This window comes from Hyperolius riggenbachi, chromosome 2, assembly GCF_040937935.1.
Source record: "Hyperolius riggenbachi isolate aHypRig1 chromosome 2, aHypRig1.pri, whole genome shotgun sequence".
In the NCBI taxonomy this organism is placed as follows: domain Eukaryota; kingdom Metazoa; phylum Chordata; class Amphibia; order Anura; family Hyperoliidae; genus Hyperolius; species Hyperolius riggenbachi.
The window spans coordinates 285138651-285157873 of NC_090647.1; the positions used below are offsets into that span (position 1 = coordinate 285138651).

Consider the following 19223-nt stretch of genomic DNA (forward strand, 5'->3'; position numbering starts at 1 on the left):
AATAGATAACCAGGTCTATAGATGTCCCCATTTAAGATAGCCAGGTCTTTAGATGTCCCCAGTTAAGATAGCCAGGTCTATAGGTGTCCCCAGTATAGGTAGCCAGGTCTACAGGTGTCTCCAGAATAGGTAGCCAGGCCTATAGGTGTCCCCAGTACAGATAGCCAGGTCTATAGGTGTCTCCTGTATAGATAGCCAGGTCTTTAGGTGTCCCCAGTATATGTAGCCAGGTGTATAGGTGTCCCCCGTATAGCCAGGTCTATAGGTGTCCCCAGTATATACAGCCAGGTCTATAGGTGCCCCCAGTATATACAGCCAGGTCTATAGGTGCCCCCAGTATATGTAGCTAGGTCTATAAGTTCCCCCAGTATATGTAGTCAGGTCTATAAGTGCCCCCAGTGTATGCAGCCAGGTGTATAGGTCTCCCCAGTATATGCAGCCAGGTGTATAGGTCTCCCCAGTATATGCAGCCAGGTGTATAGGTGCCCCCAGTATATGCAGCCAGGTGTATAGGTGCCCCCAGTATATGCAGCCAGGTGTATAGGTCTCCCCAGTATTTGCAGCCAGGTGTATAGGTGCCCCCAGTATATGCAGCCAGGTGTATAGGTCTCCCCAGTGTATGCAGCCAGTATATGCAGCCAGGTGTATAGGTCTCCCCAGTATATGCAGCCAGGTGTATAGGTCTCCCCAGTATATGTAGCCAGGTTTATAGGTGCCCCCAGTATATGCAGCCAGGTGTATAGGTGCCCCCAGTATATGCAGCCAGGTGTATAGGTGCCCCCAGTATATGCAGCCAGGTGTATAGGTGCCCCCAGTATATGCAGCCAGGTGTATAGGTGCCCCCAGTATATGCAGCCAGATGTATAGGTCTCCCCAGTATAGCCAGGTGTATAGGTCTCCCCAGTATATGCAGCCAGGTGTATAGGTGCCCCCAGTATATGCAGCCAGGTGTATAGGTTTCCCCAGTATATGCAGCCAGGTGTATAGGTCTCCCCAGTATAGCCAGGTCTGTAATTGCCCTCAGTATATGCAGCCAGGCTTGTAGGTGTCTCCAGGAGAAGCCCAGACTAGCGGCACACAGAACAGCGCTCCCTCCGGTGGCTGAACAGCAGTAAGTCTCCCCCCGCTGTCAGCCGCTTCCAGCTGTGCGACACTTTGCAGATTACGGAGGGGAGAGCCAGGAAGGGGGGCCCCAAGGTGAGAGAAGGGGGGGGGGAACTTCCCCCCCTTCTCCGCTGCTATGCCCATCGCCCTCCTTCACTGGCTGTCTCCCCTCCTGCTCAGGGTTCTCTGGCGGGTGGCGGGCCCCCCCCCCCCCTGACCATGGGCCCTCGGTCCGTGCCTGAGTGCCCTAATGGTCAGTCCGCCCCTGATTCAGACTGTGAGAGGACAGGCATAGATTGAAAAAATTGCAGGCTATAGCTATGGCAGTATGTGTTCAGGAAGTGGCCTGGCCTTCTGACCACTTGCTTACAAATTGCTTATAGACGGACAATAACAAGCTCTGCAACTGAATGCCCCCACATACCTAGGAGATCATGTTTATTTACTTGGGATTTAAAAGATACCGAAATCGTAATTACAGTGGCTCTTGCTGTCCTCCTAGTCCCCTTCCTTGATTTGCCGTGAGGCCCGATAGTCACTAATTTGCGCAATACTGCGCATGTGCTAACCTGGCAATGCTCTTTGATCACACTCCTATGGACAGGAGCGTTCTGCGAATTTGCAGTTTGTTTTCAATAGATTTTTATTGAATAAAAGAAAAGTTTTGTTTTTTGCAAACAAGTAACATGACTATAGCAATAAGTCAACTGGTGTACATTTTGCTTGTGTATCATCAGAACACCTTAAGAAGATTATTACATAATAAAAAAAAATTGCAACAGGTATGCAAATATTTCACAATGAATTCCTAGAGATAACAGCTTAAAGAAGAGTAACAGCAATCAATGTAGTGTCTAATAGAACTATGCATTTCTATAGAAGTGAGACTAATCAAGCAGAGTGACCTCAAAACGAGGTTTATCACTGAAAGCGTCTACCCCTTCAAGAGTACCCCATAAGTGAATTTGCAGTTTGAGAAGACTTGTAACCACGCATGTGCAGAATGGAAGCATGACCAAGGAGGCGCGCCGCCGAGTCAGCGCATGCACAGTAGTGTGTGACTTAGCTAAGTCTCGGACTTTACCAGGCCGCACAGCAAATTAAGCAAGGGGACCGGAAGGACAGCCAGAGACCTACAAGACCACGGGGCCAGAAGAAACCACAGGTAAGTAAAAGAAGACACTTTCATTACGACTCCTTTAAGTAGACGTGTCAGGGAATTTTAGACATTTAGTGACCGTGCCAGAACTTATCACTATGGCCCATATGCAATTAACTTTTTCTCCTTACTTTTCTCTTAGGTGATATTTTTAAAATTGTCAATAAAATGCCTTTTAAAACACCAGCAAACAAGAAAATACTCAAAATAATTTTGATAATACATTTTTTACCTACTTTTGGTACTTTTTCAGTTGCAAAGTGATGAAAAGTTATTTTAAATAGAAGATGAACAATGATCTCCTAGAAGAAAACTCAGGAGAAAAAGTTAATTGCATATGGGTCTATGAGGCATTTACTTGGTCTGATTTGTCACAGCCTGGCCCATATGCAATTCACCTTTTCACCTGAGTTATCTCCTAGGAGATAATTTTCATCTTCTCAAAAAATAACTTTTCAATTTTACGATTAAAAAAGTACCCAAAAATTGGTGTAAAAGTGCTATCAACTTTATTTAAGTGTTTTCTTGCTTGCTGGTGTTGTAAAAGGCATTTTATGGCAAGGTGTGAAAATTTCGCCTAGTAGAAAGCGCAGGTGAAAAAACTGCATATGGGCCCCAGTGTTTAACAAAAAAACAATTAGTCCAATAATAAAAGTGTGAATTGTTTTCCATTGGAACCCATTTACTTTATTCCCCCAGTGCATTTGTGATTTTGCTAAAAAGCAAACTGTCTGCTGCATACATTTTTGTGAAAATAAAAAAGCATGCATCTCAATGCAGTAATTTTTATTGAACTACAAATTCACAGCACATGCACATAATTTCATGGGTAAAGGGCTTGAAAAATGCATTCACTTTCCTGTGCTTTTCCATGATTTTTGGTACAAATGAGGCCTGATCATCAAGAAGTATAAGGATACATTTCTACTAAAGGCATGCGATTCGTCATTTTTCGGATGCAAAACTTGCATGCAAATGCAAATTCGCATAGGCATATATGTGGTTTTAATAACTTAACGACCGCTCCACACCAATTGGCATGGATGCGGCGGCAGCCCCTGGACCACTCAACACCAATTGGTGTGAAGTCATGGGGCGGGGTTTTGCAGGAGATCGCTCGCGCCGCTGCGCAGGCATATTTGCTTGAGTGATGGAGCTCCGCTCCGTCATCAGTCTCCCAGCCGCTAGGAGACTGTTAGATGGCGAAACCGCTGTCTGTTTACATTGTACAGGGAGGCAGGAGAGCGATCGGCTCTCATAGGCTGATGCCTATGACAGCCGGTTGTGCTGATTGGCTAGTGGGGGGAGGGAAGGCGGGGTAATAGAAAATAAAGAAAAATGGTAAAATGTATTTAAAAAATAATCATAAATAAATAAACATGCCTGCGCACACCTCAAGTGGTTAAATGCAAAATTGCATGCACATTTGCATAATTTTAGTTTTTATTTCCATATTGATTCAAGAAGTAACACTGCTGTCCGTTTTTTCTCTGCATGTGAATTTCGCATCTTATGGAATAATGCCCATAGGAAATTATTGCTGTGCGTATTTGTGTGCCTTTGAAATGCTCAAACTTGCTTCTAGTGGAGACTGACTCTTGGAGCTATTTTCATGCATAATCACGTGACATTTATAATGCTGAAGTTCTTAATACCTGGATCACTTAAATGTGCAAAAACATTAGAGCGTTTGTAAGGAATTCTACCACTGTATTTTTTCTGTTCATTATTATTGATCCATCAGTTTAACCACTTGCCGACCGCGCACTCATACCGCGCATCGGCAAAGTGGCAGCTGCAGGACCAGCGACGCAGATCTGCGTTGCCGGCTGCAGGCTAATTAATCAGGAAACAGCCGCTCGCGCGAGCGGCTGTTTCCTGTCATTTCACGGCGGGGGGCTCCGTGAATAACCTGTGGGCCGCCAATCGCGGCTCGCAGGCTAAATGTAAACACAAGCGGAAATAATCCTCTTTGTTTACATTTTTACAACGCTGCTACAGTAGCAGCACTGTAGTAGATCAGCGATCCCCGGCCAATCAGCGGCCGGGGATCGCTGTCACATGACAGCGGGGAGCCTGTTAGAGGCTGCACAGGTCAGATCCGTTCCAGTGCAGCCTCCGATCTCTCGGGGAAGCGAGGGAGGAGAGGGAGAGGGGGAATCCTGCGGTGGAGGGGGCTTTGAGGTGCCCCCCCCCCCGCCACCCGCAGCATGCAGGAGCCATCAGACCCCCCCAGCACATCATCCCCCTAGTGGGGAAAAAAGGGGGGGCGGTCTGGTCGCTCTGCCTGTCATTTGATCTGTGCTGGGGGCTGTGGAGCCCACCCAGCACAGATCTGAAAAAACAGCACTGGTCCTTAAGGGGGGGTAAAGGCTAGGTCCTCAAGTGGTTAATAGACAACTACACTGAGTAGGTTTTAGATGGGAATAACCATGAAACGCAAAGGGGTAGCCATGACTGCCAAGGAAACTCCCTTTTTCATACTCAATTACTCAGGTCATCTACAAAGTATGTAAAATGTCAGGGTCTTGTATATCAGAAATGCAAACAATTTAGAAAGTTTACATTGAAAGTCTACAATAATTGAACACTAGTGCTTAGTGATCCATCATTGTGAATTGTTAAGCAATATCATAGGACAGCTCTGTTGACACTACATTTTCATCTCAGATCTCATATGATCCATTTTAGCCTCAGTGCTCAATGGGGAAATGTTTGGAAGCACATTGCCCCCAAGGCACCACAACTAACCCTCTGCAACACAATATTAATCATCTATAAATCATAGTCTACGTAACAAGACACATCTAATGCTACGTACACACTGGCGATAACGATCGTTCGCTAGGAACGATAATTGAAAGACGAACGATATGGCAACGATAGGAATGCAACGATGCGATGCAACGATCATCATACCCATTTTAACGATCGTTCTCGCAGAAAAGAACGATCAGAAGGAAATGTTGCGTACATATTTATAGAAAATAAAAAAAAACCCACCAACATGGAGTTACAATAGATACAAATATATGATTTTTAACTTGAAAACAAAGTTTAATTGAAATAAGCAATGTAACAATCTTTACGGACGCGCTACAAAGGAAGTACGGAAGCTGGGCAGAATTCAACGCAGGCGCATTGGCCCTTGTAACGATCGTTCTCGGCCGATGTCTGTACACACTATAGTTTTGTAACGATTGTCGGTAGATACGATCCGTCAGGTTGGATATTTCCATCTTCCCGATGTCGTGCTGTTAAGCAGCACTGATTTTTAATTATAGTTTATTGGGAATTAATTTAAAGTCTGTGTAACTCCTTGGTTGAACCTTTTTTTATCTGAGTATAAGCTACTTTTGTAGATGTCTAATAAATCACTTTCAGAATAGCTGGTCAGTAGCCCCTTGAATGCCGACCTCCCACAGCACTGACTGCATGCTCTGGGCTGGAAGCAGGAATCATCCCAGGAAGTTGTGACAGGTCCTTGCATTCTGGCCAGAGTGATGATGCAAGCCAAGCTCCTGTGCACAGACTTTGCTGTGAGTCCTTCAGCTCATTTACCATGCTTAATGTCATGTAAGCTTATTTTTCAAGCAAGATTTTTAGCAGTAGATTTTTTTACACTAACAGGTAACATTTGAAAACTCTGCTTACTAAGGCACTAGATGGTATATTTAGATCTGAAGATAGCTCAGAGCTGTAATTACCCCTGTGTCAGGCACTATTTATATATTTTTACACATTCGTTTATGTCATTTGGAAAAAAATAACAGTTGATAGAAGTTAAGCGTGATTACAGACTTGTTATAATTCCTTTTGTTGTGGGAACCGATGCTCATTGTGTGTTGATACAATAACGGGCTGCTTCATAACCTTGTTATTTCTCCTTTTTGTTATCTGTCTTGGCACAAACATTTATTTATCTACTCTTCACGCCTCATTTGTACTGTACACTTGCAGCCTTTATGTTGAAATCACAAAGTTATCTGATCTTTAAAGTGCTGCCTGTGTAGATTATCAATAACGAAATGCTCAAGGCACTTGCTGTGTGTGTGTGATCCTGAGCGCATAATTTTATCTCACTGTGAAATTCTTCAGATATTTTTTGGAAGCAGGATATGGCTGAGTTTTAAAGATCACTGAGCTGAGAAATCTTAAATAAATTTCGGGCTTAATCTAACCATATCCAGGCCAATTTTCAGCCAGAGCAAGAAAGACTTTTGGTGTCAGTGTTAAGCTGGCTGTAGAGTTTAGCTAGAGGTCAATCCACCAATCATAGTTTTGCCATTGTTCTGTTGTAATGCCTACTGGGATCAGCCTATGTAGAGATAGATGGGACACGAACTCCTGTAGTGCCCTCAGCTTGGCTTGAGAAAAGCTACTTAGCTGATTACCTTTTCCCTTGGGAATGACTGGCTGAAGGTATCTTGCGCCACTTTAAAGGTGTGTACACACACACACAGTAATTGTCACTCAAAGGGATTGGGATTTGATCCCTCGAGCGACAGTTCTGGAGACAAGTGCTGTACAGATCTTTGCTTTGGAGGTTGTGGGAGACATTAAGGAACCACACTGTCACTGCATAGATTGGCATCAATAGGTATGGTACTCTATGAGCAGTGTACCCGTAGTATGGCCAGCCCTTGAGAAAATGTCAGTTAAACTCTGTAACAACTGATGCAAAAGAAGCAGTGAAGACACTACCTGTTAGTGACCAATGTGAGTCTTAAAGGTGACCTAAAGTGCCCTGATCACTTACAGGTCCACAGTAATGTGCATGCCACAATGGTCAGCAGTGCTTATATTTAAAAAATGCCCCCACCCTAGCTTCACCCCTGCTGTAAAAGTAGCTACATATCCACAAAGAAGTTTACCCTGGGACTCTCCTCTCTTATGATGCTCATAGCCTGCCTCTTCCTCACACCCACTTGCAGCCAGAGTATGAATGGCTAGCGGTAGCACACAGGGTAGTGTCCTTTTTGGAGCTCTGGGCGGATGCGTTTCAACAATAGGCTTTATGGTAAATTAATCCGCAAGTCCAAGAAAATATTGGACATCACAGAATTGCGGTCCGCTTACTGCATTGGAGCCAACGGTACTGCAATGGATCAGACTGAAAAGTGTGAATGGATCCTATTTATGAAATAGGATCCATTCACTGTCAATTTTGCGATGCAGTAAAACGGACAAAAATATCAGTCTTCCACTGTAGTGGGAACCCAGCCTTACTCCACCTCCCTCAGATTGGTGTAAAGGGTGGTGCTAAAGAACCAAACCAGCTGGAACTTCCAGGTGTTCCCCAGCATGACCCACAAAATTAAGTCACTGCACGTGTGCAAATGTTGCACACTGGGGAAGGGCTCCCTTATAAATAGAAGTGGCAGAGAGTGGAGATCTGTGAATAGGAAGGCTGTGAAGATGCAGGTGGTGTTAGAAGTACAATTTATGGAGCTGTCCCAGATAGGGGACAAGTTAGCAACTGAAGCACACTAGAGCAACTTGTTGCCACAGCTTAAAGTACTTGTTTGCAGCTATATTCTATATAAGCAATTGCTTAGCAACTTGTCACAAAGACTTGCAGCAGCTACTGTGTATCTCATGAGGAATGGACTAAAGGCACAAGGACTAATACTAGTGGACTGGACTCTGATCTTATGTCTTAAAGGGGTTCTTCCGCGAATGAGGAAAAAAAAAAAAAGTGGTTTATGCATAATCTATTAAAAATCCTTCTAGAATAGTGTGAAAAGTTTTTCAAAAAAATGAATGGTTTCTTCAATACAACATGTAATGTAATCAGTGACGGCTGACGGAATGTGAGGCTAAACCATTTGTTAGGGGTGGGTTTTTTTGTACTTTCATTTAACAAATATAACTGCTGCTGCCTATCTAGTTTTCATTAGTGTAATCCAGGGCTATGATGAATTGCTGTTGAATTGCAGTTATAGCTGTTAAAATAAATGGCTCAGCTGCTCTGTAGTTCCTTGTTGTACTTCCTCACAGAGAGGACCCCCCTCCCTGCAGGCAAATGTCAGGCAGATGTCGGGGCAGCTCCTCATCTCCTCTGTGAGCACATCACGTGTTTACCTGTTGCCCAGCAACCAGACTCCAGTGTCTGTGCAGACTACTTCCTATCCTCTGCACTGCATGAGTCATCTGTTCCTCCCTGCTGTGAGAAACATATAAAATAAGTGACTACAGCTTCTCTGAAGGAGTTATTTGTTATCATAGTCTGTGTTCCCTTATCTTATGTGTTAGCTGCCAGAACTACTAGTTCAATGTTATACAGTGAGTCATGACATTTGTTATTTAGCTGCAAAGAAAAGCAGCAACAAAAAACTGTGTGTTTACACTTTGTTTTCTAAAGTTTATGTACATTGCAATAAAGTTTAGGAATGGATGCTCTCTCTCTCTATATATATAAAATGTGTGTGTGTGTATGTATGCATGTATGTATGTATGGGTGTATAATATATATATATATATATATATATATATATATATATATATATATATATATATATTAATGTATGTGCCGGAACGTGAGTATCGCAGGTGGGTGTGTTGAATAGGAGGGTGTATAAGGCATGCTTGGTGGGGTGAGGGTAAACTGGTGTAGGATGATGTGTATGCTAAGGCCTAGCGCCTATTTATTAAACGAAACTTCAAACAACAATGATTTCCCTATGATATACTTACCGGGGGCTTCCTCCAGCCTCTTGAAGCCGACACGTCCCACCCCGCATCTCCGATCGCAGCTACCAGCCCGGGGTTGTTCGCCGTGTACAGAAGCCGAACGTGAGGTCGTCCTTACTGCGCCTGTGTTAAGCGCTGCTGTCAATCAAATCCACGTTGTCTGCAGCTTACTGCGCAGGCACAGAACTACTGCGCCTGCGCAGTACGCTGTGGATAACGTGGACTTAATTGACAGCGGAGCTTAACACAGGCGCAGTAGAGAAGGTCGGACTCTGCACATGGCGCGGACCCTAAGCTGGCAGTGGCAGCTGCGTTTGGAGATGCGGCTTGGGACATGGCTTCAAGGGGCTGGAGGAAGCCCCCAGTAAGTATATCATGGGGAATTAGTTTTTGCTTGATGTTCCTTTAAAGGGTCTTCCAACTAGTGTTCATATATGTTTGTATATATTTTTTTTTATTGAACATATGTATGTTTATATTTTTTTGTAATTATATGTACATATGTATAAAAATATGTATAAATACATATTTATATACGAATCCTCTATAAGAATCTCTGTGTGTCCCAGCGTCACGCTGTCCCTGTGTAGCTTGGAGCTGTGTGCCACGGCTGCTGTTCAGCGCCATCTTGTTCTTGTGAAACAAAAGACTGCACAACAAAAGACTAAAAACCAGGGCACTGAGGATTGCGAACGACCCCTCACACCCAGGCCACTGCTATTTCAACATTCTGCCCTTGGGACGGAGGCTACGAGCCAACCCCACAAAAACCATGAGACACAGGAACTCGTTCTTCCCCTCGGCAGTCAGCCTCCTAAACTCCCTCCACATTCTACCACCAAAGCAAGCCCCAACGAGCGGCGAGGCCGGCGGTGCTACGGCTGACCAGCACACAAGCAGACGCGTAGCTAGGGGGGGTCAGAGGGGTACATTTGCCCCCGGGCGGGAGGAGAGCAAGGGCGCATAAGCCTAAGTGCAGAGCTGGCCATAGACTGAGCGGAGCGACTGTAATAAGTCTCCGCACAGTCATTCTCCTCCAGACTACAGTCTCTGCACTCTCTCTCCTCCTGAGCGCCCCCTCCCCTCTCCAGGGCGGGGCTGAGCAGAGGAGACCGGGTAATTCAAGGGAGTGAGGCGAGCTGAAAGTGAGCTGTGGATGGACAGGTATGCGGGAGGGGGGACTGTGGGGTGGGATGTATCTATGTATATATCTGCACGCAGCGTGTATAGGGGCTCTCCTGTGTGTGCACCTTTCTCCCTCAGCCGTCAGGCCAGCTTTCTGCACTAACACATGCTGCTGTTGTTATGCTGTCCCCCAAGTCCTGTCTCTTGTCCTGGGCCAGTCCCTCGGCTAGCTGAGCTCCAAACAGCATTCCCATTCCTGACAAACCGCATACTGTCCCCCCAGGCAGCCCCCCTTGGCCCTTGCCTAGCAGCATACTGTCATCCCCCCATGCAGCCCCCCTTGCCTGGTAGCAGTAAATATCCACTTTCCCTGACAGTCTCCCTCCTGCACAGCCCTCCCCCTTCTTTTGCAGCCTCAGTGACCAGATCTAAGGTCACTAAACACTAAGTATTGACAGGTAATTGTTCTTAGAAACTCTGTTTTTCATGGCATATACAGTGGTGTAATGTACCTGTCATCCTGTACACACATTACACAGCAAGCTAAATGCATGTGTATTAGTGCATGGTGCCAACATGTTAACCAGACGATGTATGGGCAGATCGACCAAGAGACAGATCTCCCTCTGATCGGACAGAGTTCTGCTGCCTGCCCATATACCGCAGACCGATTCCTGATCAATTTCAGCATGAAAACGGTATTGTGGTGCTGCATTCGCCGCCCCTGGTGCTGTTCTCCAATGTAAAATGTTCCTCTGCAGTGCGGTATACGTTACCTGCTAGCTCTGGGCTCCATCCACATACACGCGTCCCACGTGGTTGCCGGTGTATACGTGGTAGCATGCATGACGTCACACACACACCCACCCACGTTATGCTGGCAACCACATGGGGAACGTGTATGCTGACGGAGCCAGTGATGGACAGGTAAAGTATACTGCACTGGGGGTAAGCATTTTACATTAGGTATAACAGCGCCTGGGGGTTCTGTCACATTCTTCGCTCATCCCGATACTGCACGCCGTTACCACGGCACATCCATAGAAAGAAAGTCAGCCATACATTGCAGCATGTCCGCTCAATACATGCGACCAATTTTGGCCCAAAATTGGTTGCATCGTTGATCGAGCATGTTCATGGGATCCAATTATAATAATAAAATTGGATGGTCGAGCCACCAAGTCACCTTATGTATGGTCACCTTTATATTATCATTATTGTGTATTGTTTACATAATTTTCTGCAGCACGTTAAAGAATACATAGTCATATCACTGACTGTCTACAGAGGAGCTCACTATCTAATCCTACCATAGTCATAGTGTAATGTCCTACCATATTATTATGTATTTATATAGCACTGACATCTCCTGCAGCACATTACAGAGTACATAGTCATGTCACTGACTGTCCACAGAGGAGCTCACTATCTAATCCTACCATAGTCATAGTGTAATGTCCTACCATATTATTATGTATTTATATAGCACTGACATCTCCTGCAGCACATTACAGAGTACATAGTCATGTCACTGACTGTCCTCAGAGGAGCTCACAATCTAATCCTACCATAGTCATAGTGTAATGTCCTACCATATTATTATGTTTTATATAGCACTGACATCTCCTGCAGCACATTACAGAGTACATAGTCATGTCACTGACTGTCCTCAGAGGAGCTCACAATCTAATCCTACCATAGTCATAGTGTAATGTCCTACCATATTATTATGTTTTATATAGCACTGACATCTCCTGCAGCACATTACAGTGTACATAGTCATGTCACTGACTGTCCTCAGAGGAGCTCACACTCTAATCCTACCATAGTCATAGTCTAATGTTCTACCATATTATTATTATGTATTTATATAGCACTGACCTCTTCTGCAGCACATTACAGAGTACATAGTCATGTCACTGACTGTCCTCAGAGGAGCTCACACTCTAATCCTACCATAGTCATAGTCTAATGTCCTACCATATTATTATTATGTCTTTATATAGCACCGATATCTACTGCAGCACATTACAGTGTACATAGTCATGTCACTGACTTTCCTCAGAGGAGCTCACACTCTAATCCTACCATAGTCATAGTCTAATGCCCTACCATATTATTATTATTATGTATTTATATAGCACTGACCTCTTCTGCAGCACATTACAGAGTACATAGTCATGTCACTGACTGTCCTCAGAGGAGCTCACACTCTAATCCTGCCATAGTCATAGTCTAATGTCTTACCATATTATTATGTATGTATATAGCACTGACATCTTCTGCACCACTGTACAGAGTACATAGTCATGTCACTGACTGTCCTCAGAGGAGCTCACACTCTAATCCTACCATAGTCATAGCCTAATGTCCTACCATATTATTATTATGTATTTATATAGCACCGATATCTCCTGCAGCACTGTACAGAGTACATAGTCATGTCACTGACTGTCCTCAGAGGAGCTCACAATCTAATCCTACCATAGTCACAGTGTAAGGTCCTACAGTATTACTATTATGTATTTATAAAGCACTGGCATCTTCTGCAGCACTTTACAGAGTACATACTGTAGTTGTGTTACTCTACCTACCTAAAGGGGAGGGGGGGGGGGGCTCTCTTGCTACCTAAAGGTGGCCTCTCTGGTTACCTACAGGGTGGGATCCCTGGCTACACACATGGTGGCCTCCATGACCACGCCCACATACTAATATATGACCACACCCACTTTCTCCGGAAAGGGGGGGGGGCGCAAAAACTGTCTTTGTCCCCGGGCGTTCAAAACCCTAGCTACGCCTCTGCACACAAGACTAACTATTAGACATCCCAGTGACACACTGGGACTGTAATGTGTTCCACAATGTATTGTTAACTGACACCTGTTGTGTATTCTGTCTCTTTCTATGTACTCTTCCTGAGCTTTTGTACTGTGCCAAAAACAATTCTGGGCATGACCCCTCATGCTTGGCGAAATAAAACTGATTCTGATTCTGATAGCTTGGTCCGTGCTTTTTGCTACTGCGCATGTGTGCAGCACGGACCCAGCCTCAGATAGACAGGAGGACAGGGTGCCGGCCGGGCGTATGAGCGGGCGGCCGGGTGTGCATGCGTATGCAGTAACATGCGGCGGGGCAGCGAGAAACACAGACCTAGAGCCCGTTTTTAAACGGGCTTGGGTCTGCTAGTATAGGTATATTTATATACATTTTTATATTTGCATCTATGCATAAATATATACAAATATGTATAGGTTTATACTTAGAGACAATTTAAAAAAAAGAATCTCCCCCTGGCAGATACTTACCTCGGGAGGGGGAAGCATCAGGGTCCCAATGAGGCTTCCCCTTTTTCTGTAGCTTAGGGGAATCCAGCGCTGGCTCCCCCCAAAATTCTTCGACAAAGCCTGACATTTACTGCGCAGGCACGGCAATATTTACCTGCCGTAATCCTGCGTAGGCGCAGTAGTGGCTGTTCGTTCGGGCCAAGGCGGAAATTGTTGAGCCCGATTGTATCCGCTGTACTGTCAAGGCGCAAAGCACTCGCACCTGTACATTAGAGCGGATATGACCGGGCGTGGCTATTTCAGCCGTAGCCCTAATGAAGAGCCACCACTGCGACTGCGCTGGTTTGCGGCACAGCGCCAGGTATGTATTTACCTCATCGTTCTGCGTGGGGTCGCAGGGCTGGATTGTCGGGACGGGGAAGCCTCGTTAGGATCCAGAGGCTTCCACCCCATGAGGTAAGTATCCCCAGGAGAGGGGTATTTTTTCGTTACAGGTTTTCTTCAGATATATGTCATAGTATGTATATGCATATAATTATATGTATATTTAGCAGTATATGACTATCTGAATAGCGATATACGTATATGTGTATGCAGGGGCGTAACTAGAAATCCCTGGGCCCACTTGCAAAACTTTGGATGGACCATACCCCAGGTATTCTAACCCCTACCCTGCGTATTCGTGCTCTCAGTATAAATAGCTAGGTATAGTTGCCCCCAGTATAGGCAGATACAGGTGCCCGCCCCCGGTATAGCCAGGTATAGGTGACCTCAGTATAGTTAGTATTAGGTGCCCCCTGTATAGATAGGTGCCTCCAGTATAGCCAGGTTTAGAATGCCTCAGTATAGCCAGGTATAGGTGCCCACAGTATATCCAGTCATGAATTTCCTCAAGTATAGCTAGGCATGGATGCCCCCAGCATAGCCAGGCATAGGCGCCCCCAGTACAACCAGGTATAAGGGCCACACACAGCGGCGGGGAGGCAGGGGCAAACGCAGGATTTTTAAAGGGGGGATTCCTGAAAGGTCCAGAAGCACTTATGTCCCCGAGTGCTTCCGAATACAGGTGGCTCCATACTGCCCATGCACAAAAGTGCGCTGGCGTATTACGGAGCTGCCTATCTTTGGAAGTACTCAAGGATACAAGTGTTTCTGAGGGCTTCTGGAAGCAGCAAATTTGAACAGTGGACAGCGCTGGAACAACTCCCCGAGAGAGGAACGGGAGATAGACTTAGTTTGGACAATTCAGTGGAATATGTCACATAGCGCAATCGAAACCCATATGATGCAGGGATATATGCATCTGCGGAAGATGGCGGCGCTATATAAATACTAAATAATGGTAATTTGCCTCACCAGGATTGCACTTTTATTTAGCTTTCCTGTATGACAAGAAGACACAGCCAGCCAGCTGTGGGAAGAGGGAAACAAAGGTGAATGAGGGAGGGCTGGTGCACACCAAGAGGGCTTCTGAGCATTTCTCAAATCAACATTGATTTGAAAAGCGCTTGACTAATGTTCCCACAGCAGCGTTGTGATTTTTTCAAAATCGCAGGTATACCGCATGTAGCATTTTTTTGAGTGATTCATTCAGAAATCGCTCTGAAAATCGCACTCACTAATTGCTAGCGATTGCTATTGTGATTTTGGCGTGCACTAGCCCAGAGAGAAGAGGAGTGGAGAGAAATTGAGAATAGCCTGAGATGGAGCATTATCTGTATTGCAGTCCCACATCACACAGAGGCTACTTGCCTGTAATAGGACTCCTGTCCCTGCCAGTCTCTCACACAAGTCAGAAAGCAGCCCTCCTGGAGTCTAGGGACTGTCAAAAAATGTTCACCTTGTTTAACACCTTATCCACACATGCGGTCATTATAACATAGGGGAGAGACAGATTTTTGCCCACGGACCCTCCAGGCAAGCTCTGCATCATGCTGTGTACATTTACCAGCTTGCCTGCCCTTTAATTGCAGTTTTATCAGCTAGCCTAGTATTTTGCATTGCCTTACAACAACAAACCTGAATACACCAGACACCAGCCCTAAATCACTGAATGAAAGGGGACCTGGGGGGAGATTGCCACCCAGGTGGAGTGGAGAGAGATAGAGCAGATAGCGTATCTGTATTGCAGTCCCACATCACACAGAGGCTACTTGCATGTACTGTGTCTCCTGTCCCTGCAAGCCAAATCCAAAAAAGCTTTATTGGCAGGACCAAATACATTTAGCATTGCCAAAGCAAAAACAAAACATTAACAGCGCCACGGAATATGTTGGCGCTTTATAAATCAATAATAATAATAATAATAACATTAACAACATGGTGGTGGGGGGGTTGTGGGAATAGGGGAAGGATATAGGTATACTGTCCATAGGGGTGTGGAGAATGTAAGGCTGCAGGCAGCCCTCCTGGAGTTTAGGGACTGTCAAAAACTTTTCAACCTGTGACATACTTTATGTAGCTGTCTACATGCAGTCTTTACAATAGGGAAAGAGCTGAGTTTTTCCCACAGACCCTACAGGCAAGCCTCTGTATATTTACCAAGCTTGTCTGCTTCAGTGATTTCAGGGAATTTTTTTTAAAGGTACAGGAGTCTCAGGGGGGTGTTCCATACATCCAGAACCCCCGTCTGGATACGCCAGTGGGAGGGGGCCCTTTCCCTCCCTCTTCAGCGCTCCCTCCTCCAGCATTAACAGCAGCAGCAAGCAGGCAGGGAACAGTGAACACGGACATACTTCCGCGTTCCATGCGACACAGGTTCTTCTCTGTTAGCGCTTGACGCTACTTCCTGTTTTCCAGAAAGTAGCGTGAGGCACTGTCACAGAGAAGACCAAACCTCCGTTGCATGGAATGCGGAAGAGGTATGCCTGCGTTCACTGTTCCTTGCTCGCTTGCTGCTGCTGTCAATGCTGGAGGGGAAAGTGCTGAAGAGGGAGCCTGAGGTGAGGGAGGAGGGGAGTGGGACCCCTGACTGCCTCTCTGTGTAGCCATAACTCCTCCATCATGCAATGCGCGCCCACCAGCACCTCCCAAAAAAACAATTCCTAGGCAGGTATCCCGTGCAGGCGCCCCTGTGTGTATGTATATATACAGTGGGTTGCAAAAGTATTCGGCCCCCTTGAAGTTTGTCACATTTTGTCACATTACTGCCACAAACCTGCATCAATTTTATTGGAATTCCACATGAAAGACCAACACAAAGTGGTGTACACGTGAGAAGTAGATCGAAAATCATACATCATTCCAAACATTTTTTACAAATAAATAACTGCAAAGTGGGGTGTGCGTAATTATTCGGCCCTCTGAGTCAATACTTTGTAGAATCACCTTTTGCTGCAATTACAGCTGCCAGTCTTTTAGAGACTACCAGCTTTGCACATATAGAGACTGAAATCCTTGCCCATTCTTCTTTGCAAAACAGCTCCAGCTCAGTCAGATTAGATGGACAGTGTTTGTGAACAGCAGTTTTCAGATCTTGCCACAGATTCTCAATTGGATTTAGATCTGGACTTTGGGCCATTCTAACACATAGGGCCTGATTCACAAAGCGGTGCAAACTTTTTTTGCGGACTTTTGCGCGCGCAAAGTGCCGCGATTCGCGCGATTGCGGACTTTTGCGCGCGCAATTTGCCGCAAATTGCGCGTGCAAAAGTCCGCGATCGCGCGAATCGCGGCACTTTGCGCGCGCAAAAGTCCGCAAAAAAAGTTTGCACCGCTTTGTGAATCAGGCCCTATGTGTTAGAATGGCCCAAAGTCCAGATCTAAATCCAATTGAGAATCTGTGGCAAGATCTGAAAACTGCTGTTCACAAACACTGTCCATCTAATCTGACTGAGCTGGAGCTGTTTTGCAAAGAAGAATGGGCAAGGATTTCAGTCTCTATATGTGCAAAGCTGGTAGTCTCTAAAAGACTGGCAGCTGTAATTGCAGCAAAAGGTGATTCTACAAAGTATTGACTCAGAGGGCCGAATAATTACGCACACCCCACTTTGCAGTTATTTATTTGTAAAAAATGTTTGGAATGATGTATGATTTTCGATCTACTTCTCACGTGTACACCACTTTGTGTTGGTCTTTCATGTGGAATTCCAATAAAATTGATGCAGGTTTGTGGCAGTAATGTGACAAAATGTGACAAACTTCAAGGGGGCCGAATACTTTTGCAACCCACTGTATATATACATACACACAGGGGCGCCTGCACGGGATACCTGCCTAGGAATTGTTTTTTTGGGAGGTGCTGGTGGGCGCGCATTGCATGATGGAGGAGTTATGGCTACACAGAGAGGCAGTCAGGGGTCCCACTCCCCTCCTCCCTCACCTCAGGCTCCCTCTTCAGCACTTTCCCCTCCAGCATTGACAGCAGCAGCAAGCGAGCAAGGAACAGTGAACGCGGCCACACCTCTTCCGCATTCCATGCAACGGAGGTTTGGTCTTCTCTGTGACAGTGCCTCACGCTACTTTCTGGAAAACAGGAAGTAGCGTCAAGCGCTAACAGAGAAGAACCTGTGTCGCATGGAACGCGGAAGTATGTCCGTGTTCACTGTTCCCTGCCTGCTTGCTGCTGCTGTTAATGCTGGAGGAGGGAGCGCTGAAGAGGGAGGGAAAGGGCCCCCTCCCACTGGCGTATCCAGACGGGGGTTCTGGATGTATGGAACACCCCCCTGAGACTCCTGTACCTTTAAAAAAAATTCCCTGAAATCACTGAAGCAGACAAGCTTGGTAAATATACAGAGGCTTGCCTGTAGGGTCTGTGGGAAAAACTCAGCTCTTTCCCTATTGTAAAGACTGCATGTAGACAGCTACATAAAGTATGTCACAGGTTGAAAAGTTTTTGACAGTCCCTAAACTCCAGGAGGGCTGCCTGCAGCCTTACATTCTCCACACCGCTATGGACAGTATACCTATATCCTTCCCCTATTCCCACAACCCCCCCCACCACCATGTTGTTAATGTTATTATTATTATTATTATTGATTTATAAAGCGCTAACATATTCCGTGGCGCTGTTAATGTTTTGTTTTTGCTTTGGCAATGCTAAATGTATTTGGTCCTGCCAATAAAGCTTTTTTGGATTTGGCTTGCAGGGACAGGAGACACAGTACATGCAAGTAGCCTCTGTGTGATGTGGGACTGCAATACAGATACGCTATCTGCTCTATCTCTCTCCACTCCACCTGGGTGGCAATCTCCCCCCAGGTCCCCTTTCATTCAGTGATTTAGGGCTGGTGTCTGGTGTATTCAGGTTTGTTGTTGTAAGGCAATGCAAAATACTAGGCTAGCTGATAAAACTGCAATTAAAGGGCAGGCAAGCTGGTAAATGTACACAGCATGATGCAGAGCTTGCCTGGAGGGTCCGTGGGCAAAAATCTGTCTCTCCCCTATGTTATAATGACCGCATGTGTGGATAAGGTGTTAAACAAGGTGAACAGTTTTTGACAGTCCCTAGACTCCAGGAGGGCTGCTTTCTGACTTGTGTGAGAGACTGGCAGGGACAGGAGTCCTATTACAGGCAAGTAGCCTCTGTGTGATGTGGGACTGCAATACAGATAATGCTCCATCTCAGGCTATTCTCAATTTCTCTCCACTCCTCTTCTCTCTGGGCTAGTGCACGCCAAAATCACAATAGCAATCGCTAGCAATTAGTGAGTGCGATTTTCAGAGCGATTTCTGAATGAATCACTCAAAAAAATGCTACATGCGGTATACCTGCGATTTTGAAAAAATCACAACGCTGCTGTGGGAACATTAGTCAAGCGCTTTTCAAATCAATGTTGATTTGAGAAATGCTCAGAAGCCCTCTTGGTGTGCACCAGCCCTCCCTCATTCACCTTTGTTTCCCTCTTCCCACAGCTGGC

General features: G+C 45.6%; 1 protein-coding gene across 7 annotated transcripts in view; it reads left to right on the forward strand.

The window, feature by feature from the left end:
• The window catches only part of SPOCD1 (SPOC domain containing 1), a 222897-nt gene that overhangs the window by 117403 nt on the left and 86271 nt on the right, over positions 1-19223 (forward strand). The window contains exon 14 of one of the 7 annotated variants that reach the window (XM_068265406.1): positions 1984-2008. The exons of 5 other annotated variants lie outside the window; for them this stretch is intronic. In XM_068265406.1, coding sequence (XP_068121507.1) covers positions 1984-1989 — 6 coding nt within the window. In that variant the 3' untranslated portion in view covers positions 1990-2008. Of the gene's footprint in view, positions 1-1841; positions 1952-1983; positions 2009-19223 lie in introns of those variants that run through there. One more of the 7 variants, XM_068265405.1, reaches the window with a different exon arrangement.